The following is a 19,489-nucleotide window of genomic DNA, read 5'->3' as shown; positions in this document are numbered from 1 at the left end:
CCCTCGCAGGCCGGATTGAGTGGGTCGCTGGTTGTGTTTCAGGGTGCGAGGGACAGGGCGGGGTGTGTGGACAGGACAGGAATGACTATTCAGTGTTATGGCGTGTCAGTCACACACTTGGTGATTTGCGTGTTGCTTCGTGTAATTGCTTCTGTCAAACCCGGGGGGGTCAGGCGCTGTCACCGTTCCTAAGAAAGACACACGCGTCCTGGCAGAAACCAGGTCTGCACGCCAAAGCCCACGTCCTCGCCGCTGCGACGTAGCGGGGAAACAGAGACGCGATTTAATTAAAAAGTTCGAAAATGCCACACACGTGACCTGGAATATTCTGGGGGAAAACTGAGAGCGTTGAGGTTCTAACTTGGAAGAATCTGAACGCAAGGACGTTTCGTTAATTGACCTAAAATCCGATGGCAGGTTCATAATTCCTTATTTTCAAACCCCAAATCCAAGAAGGTGTGAATCGCAAGCTTTTTGCTAAACTGGGGGCGTAGAGAAGTGACAGGAGAGTGTCCGTGGCCTTCACGGGTCACACTCAGTGTGACCAGTCGCACGTTTTGCTGAAGAGAACTGATGCCTTGCCCCGGGGACGTTGTGGTGTACGCGCATGCTGCCGAAAACTGCGTGAAGTTCTGAATGCGGAAGTGTCGCTGGCCCCAGACTTTCAGGGGACCCCGTAGCTGGCACCTCTTGTTTTCATGAATGTGGTGGCCACGTCAGCCAGCTATTACGACCCCCAAGCTAACTGGAGAAAAATGCGAAGCTACTACCAGAAGGGGGAGCTCTGACCTCGCCAGACTGACTTGTAGGAAACCAGAGTGGTCGAAAAGGCATTCAGACCCCGAGAATGCGGGCGAGGGGGAGGGGGACCGTGGGGAGGTGTATGTCGGGGAGACGGTTGCTTTGAGATTTTAATACTTTGCCTCTCAGCTAAGAGCCTGATTTTCTTTCTTTAGATGGGACAGGAACAGACCTTTGGACTCCTTAATGTCCTGGAATTTTCTAGGTATGTCTGTCTCTCTTTCATGTACTTGAAATTGTATGTGTAACGGCGTCGTCAGAGTGTTTGCTTGATGGTGTGATTAAGTATAGCACTTAAGTTGTAAATATAGTAAATATATCTCCACCAGCCCTCTTCTCCCTGGAAGTTATGGTTTTCATTCAAGAAAGACAAATAGGTAAAAAAAATAATATTTTTTTTTCCACATGAAATGTTGTGCTGTCGTATCCTTCGTTTTCTTGAGATTTCCCTAACCAGGTGTTCTCTGTCAGGAGCCACAGACACATCTTCCGTGTTCGTGTGTGGGGGCCCTAATTTCCATTGGTTCTTCCCGGGTCCATCTGAGAAACTGACAAATGAGGATAGATAAGCTCAGGTCATCTCATTAGAGGCCTGGTCTGAGGAGGCCGTTTCTCCTGTGTGTATCTGAACTCCGTCTTCCCCAGTGTAGTTTATTTAATATAAGACCCAGGAATAATTGTTAGATTGTTTCCCTAGATGCTTCATAGTCTATCCTAAACAATACCTTAATACTTCGTTTTTTTCCTCCTCCTTAACGCTGAACTGTCTATACTAGAGCAAGGTTCTGTTGCTATCTCGAAAGCATCTTTTCCTATTCTTAAAAGTGGGCGGGGTTTTCAGTAACCTTTGTTAAATGACCCCCACATTGTTTGCTCTGTCTGCTTTATAAGCTATTTGAGTAAGATCAGTTTTTTCACCCTTTCGTAGGAAATGCTTTCCAGCTCTAGTCTTTAGTGTCGGGATGAGGAACTTGAACTTCGGTGGGTGAAGAGGCCTTGGGGCTGGGTGTCTGAGAGGAGAGAGAGATGGTTGATAACAGTTCTTGTGGGGAGCAGAGGACAGTGTCTCTGTGTGGGGCGGTGAGGGGCACAGCAAACATCTCTCCAGACGTTTCGTGCCCCAGCTTTGGTTGATGTCCCGGAAACCGCATGCTGCTGTGTGGCTGCATTCCCCGGGACCGGCAGTTATTGGAGGGAAGAGGAGGAGAGAAGAGAGTTGGATAAAAACAGGTCAATATGGATGGAGATGTGAAGATGTATTAAAAAAAAATTTCTCATGGGAGAGTAAGAGGGAGCAAAAAAGTCATTCGTGGTTACAGTTGTGGTTCTTTTTTGTTTTAGTTGACTCGTCTTTTTCCAGATGCCACTTAGTCACTCCTCTGAAGGAGTTGGTGTCAGCCCTGCCTTACACAGACATTGAAATGCGGGGCGAATAACTGCTCAAAGGGTAGCTGGGAGAGGATTCCAGTCCAGGGCAGAGACAGCGCTGTGGGTTAGGATCCGGGAATGGACACAGAGCTGGAGAGAGAATGTCCCCGAGTCTGTGGCACGGGCAGTCCATTGGCAATGACCTTCCCCGGGGGATCTGAGGCCCATTGCAGCTGGGACGTGTTTCGGTGGGGAAGAGATTTTGCAGTAGAAGGAAGGACGAGAGGAGAGTGGTCGGTCTCCTGGTGAGCTTAAGGCCTGGTGCTGCAGGAGGGGCCGGTGGGGGCCCAGGCGGGGCTGCACAGGGGGCGGGTTCAGCAGGGAGAGGAATCCGGAGGCCGTGGGGAGCCGTGGAAGGTCCCCTGAGTGCGGGTGAGGAAGGCAGCATCCGTGCTGGACTCGGGAGAGGAGCGCTAGCTGCTCCTTGGCGCTCGGCTTTGGCTGTTCTGCGGGTTACTCATTTCTTTCCTCCTCGGCGAGAAGAAGACTCAATGAGGGGCTTTTGAGTTAAGTGGGTTCATAGCGAAGCTTCCACTTTGCTGCTTACTGGGCAGGTTACATCTTGTTTTTGAGCTGCACGGTGAAGAAAAGTTCTTGCACAGGGCATCGTCAGAAGGGAGTTAGATGCTCATAGTAGATGTTTAAGTTCTCTGTTCCTGTCTCTTCTATAAATGGCTGTACCGTGTGTTTCTACAGCAGGGAAAGGAATAGGTGTGTGTACATGATACATAAATAAAAACAGCAGGAGAGGTACAATTAAAGTCCGACTTCGAGGGGAAAGTAGGGAAAAACGGAACTTGCTCATTTTGGGGCCTGCCGGATCATCTTCCGATTTCTTTGCTGTTTAATCAAAAGACCCCGGTCGGATAAAAGAGACCAGTGACGACTTCCCTTTTCTTCACTCTTACAGCAACAGAAAGAGGATGTCCGTGATTGTCCGGACGCCCGCGGGACAGCTCCGGCTCTACTGCAAAGGGGCCGTAAGTACCGGCGGGGGGCCCGGCCCGGCGGATGCCGCTGCCTCTCCTGGCTGCCGTCCCTGTCAATCATGCCCTGTCCCTGGCAGTTTGCCAGAGGTTGGACGGCTCCTTCCGGTTCGCGGCCAGGTCGTAATGATGGCTCAAGCCAGGATGGCAGAGACGGTCCATGGAAAGCTTGCTTTTAGCCAACTGTTGGTTTCAGAAACAGTGGCTCGCTGTGTCGTGGGGAATCCTTGGGGCGTGAGTTCTGGTTCCAGTTTCACCACCACTGTGTGGTGGTGACTTTGGGAAGATAAAGTAAATGGTTTCAACCTGGGACAATCTTCTTTTAAGTTCCCCGAGAGATAGATGTAGGTATTTATCTATCCGTCTATATATCTCTATATCCGTCTATATAGAGAGCTATACCTATTGCTCCTAATACTTAAAACAGCTGTTCTTCTCAATTTTTATGATTTATATTTTTACCCATCAGAGGGCTACGTGACGGGCACAAGGGTCGTGTCCATTTGTGGCCACATTTTTACTGCCCCCTTTGGTTGGTTTCCTGAGTCCGGCTTTTTGTCCTTTCTGCCTCCCAGGAATCAAATCTAAACGTATTATCTTTACGAAAAGATGTTTTTGCTAATAAGCCTAACTTACAAAACTATTTCCTGTTAAATTATGGCCTTATGTGTCGGGAAAGAATTATTAAGCTCATTTTATGAGACCGTGTCAGAAAGATGAGGATATATACTAGGATCAATGATTGGTTGAAAATCGTACTAAATCTTTATCAATTGTGGGACGAAGCGTGGCCTTCTTTGAGTATACTGTGACTAGAGCTTTTTAAAAATGAGCAGTGCATGTGAATTCTAAATCCATTCTATCTGGACCCATTAAAGAATTCTGCGTTTATAGTGACAGTGGAAATCAAGGTCACCTGGGTTATGTTCTCGCGTGATACGCTTTTTACACTTTGTGTTTGTTTATTTGCCATCGTGGCCTAAGTGCCACAGCAAGTACAAAAGGGGACAATGTGGGGGGCGCAGAGGAAGGCTGTGACCGTGAACGGTGTGAATACGGGAACGCCGCAGTAGGAATGATAGGATTCCATTCTCTGACCGCCCGCCCCTAGCCCCAACCAAGCTAGATTTCTATTAAGAAAAGTTTAGTGTCCTAAAACTGTACCGTTTATAACATACTTGGTGGTCACCTGTGGCATCCGGTCCCCCAGCCCTGCTTGTCGGTCATGGCAGTCGTCACCGGGTAATGAGTCGTCACACCCACATGGGTTTGGTGCCTGGGGGGTTGAACCCGCCCTAGGTGAGAGCTTAGACCGTGGCAGGAAGCAAGAGTGTACTCGAGCAATATAGGATGTGTGTTTCGCCCTCCCCACTTCTGCAAGAAGACGTTATCAACTGTGGTCCGAGCTTTGCGGATTCGGGTGAAGGCGGCGTCACCAGGCTCCCCGGCTCTCCTGACGCCTGTGGTCCTCCCCGACACGCTTTCGTTGTGATGCCTCCGTGCCCGGTTTGCTTTCCAAGCTCATGACTGACGCCAGCCAAGAGCTTGGCTTCCCCTCGCCCGCTCGAGCCTTCTCATGGCCGCGAAGCCGCATGGGCAGTGCTGGCCCGAAGCCCTGCTCCGGGACGTTCCAGTCACCGTGTTTCCCTGTTTTACAGGACAATGTAATTTTTGAGCGACTTTCAAAAGATTCAAAATACATGGAGGAAACGTTATGCCATCTGGAATATTTTGCCACGGAAGGTGAGCTGAAATTTGGAAATGTTCTTTTTAACCATCGACGACGTAGTTTCGAGGGCCCGTGGCTGGAGCTTGGGTGGGTGGTCGCGCTCTGAATAGACACGTCACGTTTGTGCCCACCCGGCTTGGCAGGACTGCGCTCGCCCGGCGCCAGCCCCCGTCCCCAGCCGTCACAGTCTGTTCCGGTGGCAGTGAGGAGGTGCGTGGCGCAGTCCATCTCGGTCACCTGCATGTGACTGTTAGCTCTCTCCCTGCAGTGCGGGCGGGGTGCGGGGGGAGAAGGCGGGCCCGGTCACAGGACGTAGGATCAGCTCGCAGGTACGGCCCCCTTTCTCGCAGAGCCTCTGTTGTTACTTTCCCGTCTTTCTCTCTCTCATTATCCTGTGATGCTGGTTTACCCCGTGGGAGTGTCACAGAGGAAGCGAACGACTTAAGGAAATAAGTCACTGAACTCACAGAGGAAGGTGAGGGAGGCAGTTCCCTGAAAGGTTTTAAAAGACATGGGTGAAAGCTGGAGCCTTGACTAGGTGCCGACTGCCGCTTTCCTGTCGCGTGCTCCTGTGACTACACGCGTGCATTTCTGTGCACACGTGTGCACACGCACGCGCGCGCGCACACACACACACACACACACTCACACACTCAGACGTGGCTGCTCGAGAGTCTGGCTCTTTCACGTGGTAGCACACTGGGCTTCTCTTGCCGTCCTGAAACGTGCTTCCTCCCACCTCCACCCGCTGACACCTGTCTGCGCGTGGGCCGGGCACCGCTCCGGGGCCCCTCTGCCGAGGAAGGTCCCTCTCACGGCTCCTCCTGTGCTCAGAGTTACAGAAGAGGCAGCTTATGTTAAAAGACAGTAGAGGTGTTTCAAAATCCCCTTGTTAGATGTGTGAAAGTTGAACTAGAGGGACCTAAAAAGCGTTGGTTCCTTTAGATTTTTCGAGCATGCTGGTATGCAATGGAGCCGCATGGCGTGGCATGGTTGGGTCACTCTGTGGCTGTTTTGCAGGCCTGAGGACTCTCTGCGTGGCTTACGCTGACCTCTCAGAGAAGGAGTATGAGGAGTGGCTGGAAGTCTATCAAGAAGCCAGCACCATATTGAAAGACAGAGCTCAGCGGCTCGAGGCCTGCTATGAAATCATCGAGAAGGTATGGCTGCTGGGCAGAGGCGGAACCACCCGTCAGTCCACGTCTCAGAGTGGGAATCCTTTCCCTGTAGAGCGATGCTCGCTTTTCTCATGAGCTTTTGCTTTTAATCATTTCTCTTTGCTTTAAGAGATGCTTAGTTTTTATGGGCTATCTGAGATCCAGCCACCCTCAGCTAAACGTTAATGTATCTTAAGACATTTTAGGTCAAAAACAGCATCAATGACTTTCTGAGTTTGCCTTAGAATAGACTTAAAAAGCTCAGCTCGTTCTGTTGAGTTACAGGAGCAATCAGAATTTGTAAGCTGGCTGGATAGACAGTATGTTGTACATACTGAGAATTTCACACTTACTTAATCTAATAATCTTTGAGCTTTGCCATTGCTACTCCATATTGCCTCCTGTGATTTTTGTTGCTGTTCTTTTCAGTTTACCTAAAGACATTAGCTTTCTATACATTGGATTCCCCCTGTTACAGAACAAAACTCAACCTCGTAAATTTGAAGATCTAATTGGCTTCCCTGAGCGGTTTGTGAGTGGGGCAGCACCCCATCCAGCAACCAGAATGGGGCTCTGAGGCGTTGAACAGATGGAAGGTTTTTAAAGGCAGAAGGGTGTGGCCGGGGAATTATTAGCAAAAGGAAAGAAAAGATTCTTTTTGGTCCAGGTCATCTTTTGTGGGGAAGGGAACGGCGGGGGGTCTTATCAGGCAGATAGCCTCACCGGTATTGATCAGAAGATTCCAGACTGATTGGTTTCAGATTCCACTCCTGTGAGAGCCTGAAACTGCAATGTAGGGTAGTTATTAAGTGTTGGTTTGGTGACGCGACTTAGCAAAAGCGACTCCATTTTGGCCTGTTCCTTTTTTTAACAGCTCAAGTTTCGCCTTTCTCTGTGTCCTGTCTGCAACCATCGGTCCATCCGGTTTTCAGTTCCTCATACCTCTGAAGTCATCACTCGATTGCTTTGTTTCATTCCTGTGTGTGTGTGTGTGTGTGTGTGTATTTTTATTTCCGCTTTGCTTTTTTATACTCGGCTTTCGAGTTTTATATTTACTTACTTATCACTATAATGGAGTTCGGGTAAAAGCGGAACTGAATTCATGTTTATTTCCCCTGCTTTATTGGAAATATCCAAAGTTCCTTTTAGAATCGGAAGAGAGGTTGCTAGGTGACGTGCACAGGTGTGGGTGGTGGCTTTCCTCACCAGGTGATTCAATCTCAGGTGGGGTGAGCTTCTCAGCCCTGAATCAGTCCTTGTGAGAACTTCGATTGTTCGCGGAGTGAGAGGGACAGGCTAAGGCGCTCTCAGTACCCTCAGGATAACTCACCCAAGCGCTCGGCTGCCAGCGACTTCTGTCCCCACGTGGATGGAGAGGTTCTCGCACTGCGAGTGGTTTTGGAATGCCACACATCTCGATGTCATTAATTTGCTGCGCGCAAAAGTTTAATGAGGAGGAAATGAGGTGGTTGTCTCACAACCCTGTGACTGCCTTTCTTTCGTTGGGGTTTCGTCATAAATGCCGCTCTTACGTACATACCAAACTTGAATTAATTGGAGGTATTTTTCAATCTAGAATTTACTGTTACTCGGAGCCACAGCCATAGAAGACCGCCTCCAAGCAGGTGTTCCGGAAACCATAGCAACTCTGCTGAAGGCAGAAATTAAAATATGGGTGTTGACAGGCGACAAGCAAGAAACTGCAATTAATATAGGTAATTAATTTTAAAATAGTTCCCTGATGCTATTTTTTGTGTTGTTTTAAAGTGTCTTCTCAAAGTGCCTAAGGGGTCCCCAAATGCGTTCAAGATTCTATTTTAGAGAACTCTTCATTCTAAGCCCAAGAAAATTGTACCAAAATCAAATGAAGATGCTCTCATGAGCATTATCTGCCTGTTATAAAACATCTTCCTGAAAAGTGTTCAACACAGTTATATGGGTTATAGAATTCAAGAGTGGGTAACTTGGATTTTCTTATTGATTTCTTCGCAGAATTTTAGTCTCAGAGACTAAGAGCATGTTTTCACCAAGTTTAAATGTGTACTGTTATTTTATATCATTGTAACCACTTTCCTGATTTTGCCGGTTGATGGGTTTTTCTTAAGAGTCTCGTATTTTTCCCTTCCCCACCTGGGTGGGCAACCTCTTTGCTCACTAAGCATCGCACAGAAATCGAAACCGAAGACGGGGAATTTAAGTCCAAGAAACTTCACTTGTGCTAAAGAGGTACACTTTAAGTTCGAAAAGGAGTTGAAGCTAATATATATATATCTGATTTTGATTATTTGATTTATTTTAAAAATCATCTGGTACCTCTGTCACCATTCTGGTTTAACAAACCGTGGTGCATCTGTGATAGAATTAACACATAAGGACAACATGACTTGTATTTATGGAACTGCGGCGATAAGCTTGCTTCAGGAAGAAACATACTAGAACATATGCGTTTAAGTGACTGTCGTCTTGTTCAGTGTGGATTCCCTAGAATATTATCCGCTGAATCCAGTGGTGCTCCTTTTCTTGAACCTTCTCTTTTGAATCAGCTCTGACTCTCCTAAAGGGTAACCTTGACCGTAGACGATACCTACCATCTAGAGCGAAGTTCGTCTTTCTTTTTTTTTTTTTTGAAATGGACAAAAGCCATTTAATCATTTCTTGTCAAGGCTATAGCTATCAAATGCAGTTTGGGCTCCCAACCAACTGAAACTAAAGTCATAAGAGAGTGACATGTGATCCACGAGCGGTCTCTGAAGCATCAGGTATAGACCGTTGATCGATTTGTGCAAGTTGTCTCGCAAAAGTGTGATTTTGGAAAACAGCGTGGTGATGTTTCTGTGCAGAGCCATCACTGCTGCTAAAAATTATAAACCTGGTGATGTTGGCCATGTCTTTATAATGAAGGATAATACCTTTGCTGTTGGTATAATGTCTCTTTCTGTGTACATCGGCCCTTCAGGGATTATTTCCCTTATAATTTGGCCCAAAACACCTGCTCTCGATCATATAGGGCACATAGAGTTGACTGCCACCCTGAAGAGCTCGACATTTAGGGGTGTGTTTTCTGATCTCCTGCAGCAATCATGAAAGAAGTGGGTAAACACGCAAGTTGAAATCAAACTGTAGCAATGAGCTTTTTTAATGTTCGAATGTTTCTGCCGGACAAACGGCCTTGGTCCCTAGCCCCAGATTTAACTTCCGTGGGCGTTTCTCGTGTTCGCCCCAAGAAGCGAGCAAGCGAGCATGAGAGGGGAATGCCTGCCACCTCGAGGCTGCGCCGCCCCGAGCATGTCCTTCGTGGTACACATGGTAAGAGCTCACCGTTGAAGGTGACCTGTGGTGTGCTTGGGCTGTTAACTCTCCTTAGCATTTGATCTATATGGATCATAGTTAGAAAATTTAAAGTGTAACTTGTAGTTCATGCCTTGAAAATAAATATGCTTAGCCAAATTACAATCCAGGACAGTTGTATCTCTCGTGACTATTACGTACGTAGTCATCTCGCCTGTGGGTTTCAGACCCTTGCTATGCTGTGCTTGCGTTTATGCAAACTAGCTGTGTTTTAAGGAGTCAGCAGTTTTCTTCTTTTAGGCTTAAAATTTGGCATCGGCCAGGCAAAAGTGAAACCTCAGGTGCAGCCTTCGTGACTTGTGTGGCCCCAGGTGCAGCCTTCGTGACTCATGTGGCCCTCATGTCCTTGTTACTGCTGGATAAAACGTCTATTAAGTAGTTAGCTGCTAGATGGGAAGGTTCCTGAATCTGTAATTTGTTTCTAATGAACGTAGGATGAGTGAGAACAAAATCCTGGTGGGTGTTCCATTTTAAAGTCATTAGGATGGAAACAGCTTTCATTGTAATCCATGTGGGCGTAGGAATTTTGCTGTCCCCCCCTTGCATTTGGCTCCCCCATCATGTGACACTTCTAAATCACTTCAATAGTTGTAGAAGTTTACATTTTTAAGAGTTTTAAGTTTTATTTATTTATTTTTAATTTTTTTTTTTTTTAGACGAGGCAACCCTTGGTTGACCTCACAGATTGCAAGGACCTTGTCAGTTTACAATCCCTTGCTTAAAAAAAATTTTTTTTTTAACACCTACAGCACCTGGTCTTCCTAGATGGTCTCCCATCCAAGTACTAACCAGGCCTGACCCTGCTTAGCTTCCAAGATTGGATGGGATCAGGCTCATTCAGGGTCGCATGGCCATAGACATTGAGTTTTAAAAATGGCATTTGCCCCTCCTATTATTGTCTATAGATTGCCTTGCTTATTAAAAGGAAGACAAGTCTTAATTCTCAGGCAAAGCTAAGGCAGTGTTTGGCGGCGTTCATACTTTTAATGTTGTTTTCCCAGAAAAGTCAGACACGTTATTTCTTTGATAACGTGCAGCCAGCATTGTCGCCTGATGCTCTGCTATCAGCTCGTGGGAACTGTAAGGTAAACGGGTGACCTGCCAAGAGAAGTTTTAAAAGCAAGCCTTTATTGGGAGAGGGCTCCCGGGCGAGGTTCTCTGGTCCAGAGAGGAGAGGGGCCAGAGACATCTCGCCCTGGGACGGGAGGGCGTAGTTTTTATAGGGTTATGTTGGGGTAGGGTGTAGAATGGGGAATGTCAGCTGAGCAAACGGATTAGGGTGGTGGTGGATTAGGGCGGTGGGCTTTAGAGTGGGCCCTTGTCCAGATTCCCATGTGGAGCTGGGAAGCCTCCAGGCAGCCCCCACCCCACTCCTCCCTCCTGCCCGCCCCCACCACCTAACAGGAACTATGTTCTCTAATAGGGGGACGAGTTAATTATGAATGAAGCAGATGAGGAAGCACTAATTATGCAATAGAGATCTTAAGAATGACTGTTATAATTGGTAGTTACTCAGTACGTGTTAGGTATATACTGTGCTGAGTCCTTCATGCAAGGTTTATAATTAATTCCCTTTGAGTAAGCATGGTCCCTTTTTCAGAGATGAAACTGTGGCACTGATATGTCAAGCCACTTAGCCTAGGTCACAGCGGGGTGAGCGTGCTGAAAGTCTGAGCAAGTGACTGCCATACTTGACGTTTGCTTCCCAGGAGGAAGAATATCTGAGCCGAGAAAGACCTGGGAAGACTTGACAGATGAGATAGGCTTAAAACGTGAGGCTTCAAGAGTTTATTTATGTAGGAATAAAAACAGGAGACTGAGCCCAGAATGGGTCAGGAGGGCCCGGTTTCAGGGAAGGTCACGAGGTGAGGCTGAGTGTGTCTTGCATGTGAGAGAGCGTTCCTAAGACGGGCCGAAGGATCTGGAGGGAAGGTGCCCCGGCGTGGCCAGCCCTGGGCGAGTCCTCAGCCTTCGGACTGGGGATGATGACGGGGTCCACCCTGAGCCTCTTCGACCCCATCACGAATAGGGTCAGGGTCCCGTCTTTCATCACTCATTCCTGGTGTTGGGCACGTGCTTCCTACACACACACTCAAATGCTGGTTGACCGCTTTCCCTGTGAAAATATTTAGAGCGAGCAGCACACTTAATGAGGGTTTGGAAGCCTGTTGAATCCCAACAATGTGTAGCTTCATTAACCCGATCCTAGGATGCGTGGTTAGGAAGGATAAATGTTCCCTAACCCTGCCAAAACCGTGGTCAAGGAAAAGTGGATTTGGATATATATCTTTGATAACATGAGCTTACCTCAGAAAAAGAGACCCTGATTGCAAGATCTAAGAGGTCGAGTTTGGTAATATTTTTTAGTATGAATTGTTATCTTATTTATTGTCTTAGAATCGAGTGCAGCTCTCAGTACTACAGACTCTGCACTGTTTTGATTACTTGGGACGTTGACCATACTCAGGTCATTGAAAGACTGCACACCTTTGTAGTGTGCCATTAGTTTCAGCCGTAGTAAAAAGTGAAATCCCCACGGTTCTCATCTCAGTCATTTTACGGCTGTCTTGTTAGACCGCGAGATTAAAGGACTAGATGTCAATTTACAAGTGCGGACTGACGGTTCATACCTGGCGCCTCTCCAAGAGTTGATCTCATTTTATCCAAAAACATTAGAAATCAAGCACACTAAACGCGGATTGACGTAATTTGATGTGGTCCGTTCGCTAAGTCACAGTTACCTCCGTTAAACTCCCATGGTCTGTCTAACCGCAAGTGTTCTGTGTGATAATTCTCTCAGCAAAATCTCGCTCCATTTTACAAATGAAAAGAAAAACAGCGACCTGGTCCTTCTCAGAAAGCTTTAGCTTCGTATATTTAAATTCATGCAGGTGTCCGTGGTTTTATTTATTGCCCTCTCCCCTCCAAATGGCTAGGAAAGTACTTAACGTCTTTCCATATCTTTGTGCAGCCTCAGTTGTCAAGTGGCATTTCGCTTAAATTGAAAAATATAAAATCAAGCAGCAAGCTAGGGCTTAAAAATTACAGCTCGCTTCTGCAGCTGTTGTTTAAATCAAAAACTACCAGCAAATCCTTTTGCATCAGCTTTTCTAAATTCGTAACAGTCTCTATGGCATGAAGTTGCCTCAAGTCTCTGGGGATCAAGAAAGCGCGAGCCTAACGTGGAAGCGATTAAAACGGCAATATCTCCTTTTGTGAATGAAAATAAAATATAGGCCTCCCTTCTGGACCCAGCCTGAGAATTTATGTGAAGGAGGAATACATTTGTAAAGTTTTAACGGGAGACAAAGAGTTCAATTATGTTAGTCCTACCTTGCAGACATTTTAATGGCATTCTGGGAAATTCTCATTTTTACTCATCCCTATTGTTAAAATACAGACATGACGAAGTTTGAAAATGCACAGAAAATTGTGTCATGTCCCACCCCATGCCTTTTTGTTTTGTTTTAGAGGTTTAATAGATATTCACCTATGTGGTATTGTGATTTTAAATCATTCAGTTTGTTTTAGTTTTTAAAATAACATGTGGTGGTTTTAACAAGCGAAATAACTTCATTCCCTTGAGATAACCATTGTTAACAGTCTGGACTATGTCTTTATGGTGTTGCTTTAAAAAAATAACATTTGGATTAAAAGCTATAATTTTGTGCTTTCAAACTAAAATTTGTCTTCTGAGCCGATTTGCAAAACGTTCCTCTCGAATGACGATCGGTGAAGGATATATACTTCGTACATTCCAAGATAAACAAATTAAAATATTTGTTCCTCCTCCTCCTCAAAACAAAACAAAACGAAACAAAAACCAAGGTTTTCCTTGATCTTAATTTTTGTCTGTCTGGAATTCTATTGTGTGTCTTTCAGTAGAATTTTCCCAAGATGTAAAGGAGGCCCGCAGAGGGGAGCCGGGCACACGAACGGGACCGTTCTGCGGCTCGTCCCCTAGTTCAGGGCCCGGCTCCGTTTCTCGTTACGGTAGCATCTGTGGGGATGGATAGTCCCATTGTGCTGTGGAGGAGAATGCGTGCAGGCTTCCGCTCGCTTTAGAAACCGCACTGGTTAAGGCCCTTCTGTGAGACTGTCACACACGTCCTTGTTCCAAGGTTGAAATTCTGTGAACTGATAATTTATTTCATGCATCTGTAATCCGTGACCCATTAGCTTAAGGTGCCGAGGAAAAAAACGAGTGGTCAGGGCCAGTTTACAGGGGAAAGGAATCTTGTCTTTCCTCCATGAGACGAATTGAGATGGGGGTTGGTAGAAGGCACATGATGCCACCTCTCTCTTGAGGGGTACCGAAAAGGTGGAGGGTGATTTTGAAGACTAGAGATCCGACAGACACCGGGTCTGGCTGTTTGCTGGAGCCACCTCCTCCGCCGGGTGTGTGGAGCTGAGGGGGAGGAGTCCGTAGACGCTCTCATCTTGGTAAGTCGGTCACTGAGGGTCCCCAGCTGTCTCGGAGTGGACCGCAAAGCCCGAGTAAGAAACAGCTTCTTAGAGAATATGTGGAAAAGATTATCTTGCACCCTATAGAGATAACTTTATTTAAAAAGTGGATGAAAATTGTAGATAAGAGTTGATGTTAGAAGACTTTTGTTCTAAAACAAACTTTAAAAAAAAACAACTCTGGTTTAATTCTTGGAATGGAGATTGCTTTGAACTTTTGGTACGAAAAGCGACTCCTTCGACGGAGAATAGTATCCCTTTGAAATCAGCTGTGAGAATCACCTACTTTTTCAAAAAGCAAGCGAGGGATCTTGATATGTTGATAGGCATGGTTCTGGTGATTTAGGAACACCATTAGATTTTATTTGTCTTTCTAAAGTGTTTGCTGTTATTTTAGATAACCCAAGGCTTGCCCTAATGTTTATACAAAGATGACGAGGATAAAAACAAATCCACAGAAAACTGACAAGTATTTATTTTAGCCATTAGTCGCGAAGACCTCCCCAAGCAGTTCCCTTAAAGCTGTCTGCAAGAATCAGAATCGACCTCAACTTCCTTTTCCTACTCTTCGCTCTTGCCCAGTTCTTCTCTATGAACCGGTAGCTCTGAGGTGACGATAAGGAAGATATGAGAAGGGAGGCCGAATTCGAACAACCATTGAAAAAAGATGCATTCGTGGACGGAACGGTCAATTCACGTGTGTTGTCCTTTCTCTTAGGATATTCCTGCCGATTGGTGTCACAGAATATGGCCCTCATCCTACTGAAGGAGGCTTCTTTGGATGTAAGTAGTTTTTCAAAAGTTGCATTTGATCTAATCGCGTTATACTCTTTTTTTTCATTTGTTTCTACTATGCCTGAAAAATTTTTTTTTTAACTAAACAAAACTACTGTGTGTTTTTGTTTTTATTTTTAAACAATATCATCAAGTCTTATCTTTAATCTTCAATATAATAAGCTTGGAACATTGCTGCCTGATAATACTTTATTTTACTCACCTAGAATTGTGAATTTAAAATAGGATCATTTTTAACCTGGTTTAACTTCCTACTGTGATTTGTGTTAAGTGGTGATGGTTAATTTCAGTGCTGGTTACTAAAGAGACTTGTAGGATTTTGTTCCTAGTACAAACTTGAAATTAAAGATAATATTCAAGTGTCAGGAGTTGTTCAAATTTATATAGTAATAAGATACATATGTACTTAATTTCCTAATGCCACCAGCTCATAGGGAATTGGATGGCGCTGTTCTCTTTAGACATAGACCCACCCCATCATGGCCGAAAGTCACTGATGAGACCAGGAGTGGGAGCTGATTTGAGAGTAACCTATGACCTGGGAAGTGGTTTGATGTGAAGCTATGAGTTGAACAATGAGATTCATTTGTTAGGCCTTTTAACAAGGGCTTGTGAATGGCAGGCACCCACAGCCACACTTCCGGTCAGCTGATGACAGAGCCAGTTGTCATTTTAAATGGAGGAGACAGCGCACAGAGACTTCTATCCTTGCAGACTGGCAAGGCCACGGATCCTGTGCGGGCCGGGCACCGTCTCCCTCTCCCGGACGCCCCTTCTCTTGTCAGTCTCCAAGTCCCTAAATAGTTGCTTGTTTTGGGATCTAGAGAGAAAAATGATACTTCTGTGAGGCCTTGCTTCTAGAACACGTGTTTTCCGTTTCCGAATCACGAGTCCTAGGACTCAATCGCGTGTTGTATCTTTAAGAAAAACATCAGCAAAATCCGATAGGTTGGATGAGGTCATAGGGTACAAATTGTGTGGCCAACTAGCACATGTGGCTGCTATTGGCCATAATAATAACCCTTTGACACAGTGGCAGCTGCCGCCAGAGTCTGCAGCCAGGATCCGGGTGGGGGGTGGTGGCGCGCGTGTAATTTAAGCAATAACGCAGAGATTAAATATGTAATTGAAAATGATTTTGCAGAATAAAACTGAAGTCTGGTGTATTTTGAACAGGAAATTATTGCAGACGTGTAAATAGCTTACTGTACAGTTTAATTATAGTCTCAGTAGTAGACAAGAATCAATGGATAAATCTCCACACGGAGATTCAAGAAGGACAAAGTCCCGCTGCCTTTGTATGAAAATCGCAAAAGCTGTAACACCAAACTGAATGTAAAAACAGTTTTATTTCCTTCGAGTTAATTTTTTTGACTGTAATTACGTGGAGAGTTATTACTTCATGGCCATGTACAATTTCTTTATCACTGTCTAATATATTAACTTGACATTCTTTTCTTTGTTATTCATGTGGCATTGACAGAAGTTAAATATTAGATTTTAGTTTTAGAGGTTGATCCCTTTTATAGCTTAATTTGTTTAAGTTACGTGACTTTCTATTCCATCGAATCCATGAGTTATTATCAGTTTTTGTTATATCAGTTCCCTTTATCGAGAAATGATAGGATAGTTTGTGAGAAGGAAATGATTTGAAGAGTTTGACTTATCTGTAAACTGGCTTATCTGACAAAAAACTCTTAAATTAGGTCCAGAGACGAGGACTTAGATAGTCATTTTGCTGACCCAATTCTTGCTTGGTGTTACCTCGACTTAGCTGTTTATTGTGGTCTTATTTCTTAATTTCTTGACTTTATTAATTTTTGTTAGAATTCATCGTGAAATTTACTAAATTATTTATATTTCCATTTTCCCACGGTTTTCTTCGTTACTGCAGAATTGGAAAAATCCGCATGGTTCTGGGGAGACTATTTTAAGAAACATGCCCCCCCCCTTCACTGTTCTCTCTGAGCTTTCCCTCATCCATCGTAATATCTACACTGAAAATACACACGATAGACAAGAACTATCAGAAATAGGGAAAGAAAGGAGAAGGCCTCTTACTGTTTTTGCACGATAGCGGTTGGGGACGTGACGCACGCGCGTGTGACAGGCTAAACCTTTTCTGCTGAATCTGCCCGCCCCGGCTGCCCCATGATGCATTGCTTTTGTGTCAGCTCACTTAGAGTCTCCGCGTTTTCTAGCCTGACTTTAAACAGTGCAGAAGTGGGTGACTAGTCTGGACGTTACGTGCAGGTTCGCAGCGCGTCCAGCCACGTTACGCTGAGGGAAACAGTGTTAGAACCTGTGGCCAGGTGCCCACGCTATAAAAGGCCATATGGACGTGGGTGGACATTTGGGTGGCACTTTGAAATTTCTTAGTATATTCAATAACTTAAGATGTTGATGGCGTGAATCCCTATGCTTTCTGATTTGACTCTCTTGGTAGCTGAGTTTAACTGGCCCTGCTCCACCGCTTCTAGGACTTCAGTGATTTTTTTTTTTTGACGACAGGCAGGTTGAGGGTGACTTACTCCGGTAACGGGCCCAGGCGCAGTGCTTGGCTGTGTGACGGGTAGTCACGTGAGCTGACCTCTGAGCAGTCAGGAGCCGAGGAATAGCGTGGGGACAACATGCGAGGGAGAACAGCGGAAGAGATGCTGGCGTAGATGGTTCTTCCTGCCGGGTCTTAGTGCCCCCGGAAGAGCTGGGCGCCATCGGGAAAGTTTTGTTGTCGTGCGCGGGAGAGGATGCTGGGTAGGGTGTCAGAAAGGGGAGGAACCACGCGGCGGCCCCATGTGAACAGAATGTTGGCAGGGTTTGGGGTTTTTTACTTAGAGAGAACCCTGGTGTGGGATACTTGAAAGCAATCTTATTAGGACATTTGCTTATTTTAAGCTCTAGAGCAGCGGTCTCCAACCTTTTTGGCACCAGGGACCGGTGCTCCTATGAGAGTCTGATGCCCAGTGATTTGAAGTGGTGATGCTGGCGCTGGGGAGCGGCTGCAGATACAGGTGAAGCTTCGCTCGGTCACCCACTGCTCACCTCCTGCTGTGCAGCCTGGTTCCTAACAGGCCATGGACTGGAACTTGTCTGTGGCCTAGGAGTTGGGGACCCCCACTCTAGAACAATGAATAATTACATTAATGGCAGTAAAAATGAATTTAAAAAGGAGACCGGGTCCTTTGTTAGAAATTATAGGATTAAGGTTCTATTAATATTTAAAATATCTTTTTTTTGCAAGATCTCCATGTGGGACAGGGTGAGTTGCATACCCTTGGTAGAAAGGAGATGTGAGTAGTAGTTGGTATGCCGTAAGACTTTTCTGGAACACGTGGACTAGCATACTGCTGGACTAAATTTAACCTGCATTTTTATTAGGTTCTTGGATGATGAGAAGGACCTTGCTTAGCGTTGAAATGGAAAGAACTCTCAGTTCTCTAAATGGCGACAATGTAACCAAAAACTTGAACTTGAGTTTCTGTTTTCCAGTAGTGGTAGACCAGGTTACCCTAACCAAGCCTACCGAAAATAAGTAAGACCGTTGAATAAAATATTTTTAAAAAATATTTTTAAAAAATATTTTTAAGAGCACTGAAGAGAAGACAAGTGTGGGATTCTCAGGTAAAGCCGAAGGGAGAGCGGGAACCCAGGAACCAAGGGGAGCCCTGGGACCGTGACGCCACTTTGTGCCGGGACCTTTGCCAGGGACCTTAAAGAGCCACAGCCTCAGGGTGAGACTGACCCGGAAGCACAACGAGCTTCCGGTGGGCTTGAAGCCTGGGTCCTCCACTCCTGTATGGTCCAGGAAGCAAATTCGGAAGCATCTCTCAGAAGCAAATTCAGATGTGCTTCTTAGGAAGACACTCTGGGTGCAAACAACGAGTTCACTGATGTAAGTAATCAAACACAGGAGAAAAGGTCTCTCAGGCAATTAGTACAAAAAAGACACTAGAAGTAATCTACAAAGATTGAAATACGGGAATAACCAGGTGTAAGATATGAAAGAACCATGCTGACTGTGATGTGAAAAATAGACAGTAAGCTAAGGATATCCGTAGGGGAGAATAGTGAACTATAAAATGCAGCATAGCAGATGTGAGAAACGGCTACACGGAAATTGCGAAAATGAAAAATATAATAACTGGAAAATATAACAACTGGAAATTAAGTATAATAACTGGAAAAGTGTAACAACTACAAAATTTCTGAAAATGAAAAATTCCAAGAAAGGGTTGAGCAGTATATTAGATAATTCTAGAATTCTAGAAGGAATCTGTGAAGCAAAAGATAGGTAAGAAGAAATTATCTAGAACAGAGGTCAACAAACTCTTTTTCTATAAAGGGCCAGATAGTAAATATTATAGGTTTTGTGGGTCTTACGTGGTCTTTGTGGCATATTCTTTGTTCCTATTATTTATTTATTACAAACCTTTAAAAATGTAAAAAGAAAAGTTCTTAGATTACAGGCCATACAAAAAACAGGCCATGGGATGGATTGGGCCCATGGGCCACAGTTTCTTGACTTTATTCTAGAATACAGTGTAGAGAGGAAGTCTCGGGGAGAGGCTGAGGCACACAGGATGGACTGAGGATGATCACCATGTGTATTGTCATGGCCTAGAAGGGGGAAAAAAAAGGGGAAGAAACCTGAGGAAATAATAGCTAGGAATTTTCCAGAAATGTTAAAAAGATACCGTTCCATAGATCCAAAGGGCCCAATAAGCCCTAAACAGAGTCAGTAAAACATCTTCACCAAGATACATTACCACAAAACTCAGAAC

At 45.3% G+C, this 19,489-nt stretch overlaps 1 protein-coding gene and 1 pseudogene across 4 annotated transcripts in view; one reads left to right on the top strand and one right to left on the bottom strand.

Annotated features, from left to right (window-relative positions):
* Positions 1 to 19,489, top strand: part of ATP8A2 (ATPase phospholipid transporting 8A2) — a 476,394-nt gene that overhangs the window by 156,955 nt on the left and 299,950 nt on the right. For all 4 annotated transcript variants that reach the window (XM_036228443.1, XM_036228444.1, XM_036228445.1 and 1 more), the window contains exons 19-24: positions 957 to 1,006; positions 3,140 to 3,209; positions 4,874 to 4,958; positions 5,965 to 6,104; positions 7,678 to 7,816; positions 14,632 to 14,696. In XM_036228443.1, the coding sequence (XP_036084336.1) occupies positions 957 to 1,006; positions 3,140 to 3,209; positions 4,874 to 4,958; positions 5,965 to 6,104; positions 7,678 to 7,816; positions 14,632 to 14,696 (549 nt within the window). The remainder of the gene's footprint in view (positions 1 to 956; positions 1,007 to 3,139; positions 3,210 to 4,873; positions 4,959 to 5,964; positions 6,105 to 7,677; positions 7,817 to 14,631; positions 14,697 to 19,489) is intronic.
* Positions 10,190 to 10,308, bottom strand: LOC118609548 (annotated as a pseudogene).

This window comes from Rousettus aegyptiacus, unplaced genomic scaffold (assembly GCF_014176215.1).
Source record: "Rousettus aegyptiacus isolate mRouAeg1 unplaced genomic scaffold, mRouAeg1.p scaffold_m13_p_11, whole genome shotgun sequence".
NCBI classification, from domain to species: Eukaryota; Metazoa; Chordata; class Mammalia; order Chiroptera; family Pteropodidae; genus Rousettus; species Rousettus aegyptiacus.
This window is presented reverse-complemented; position numbering and strand designations above follow the sequence as displayed.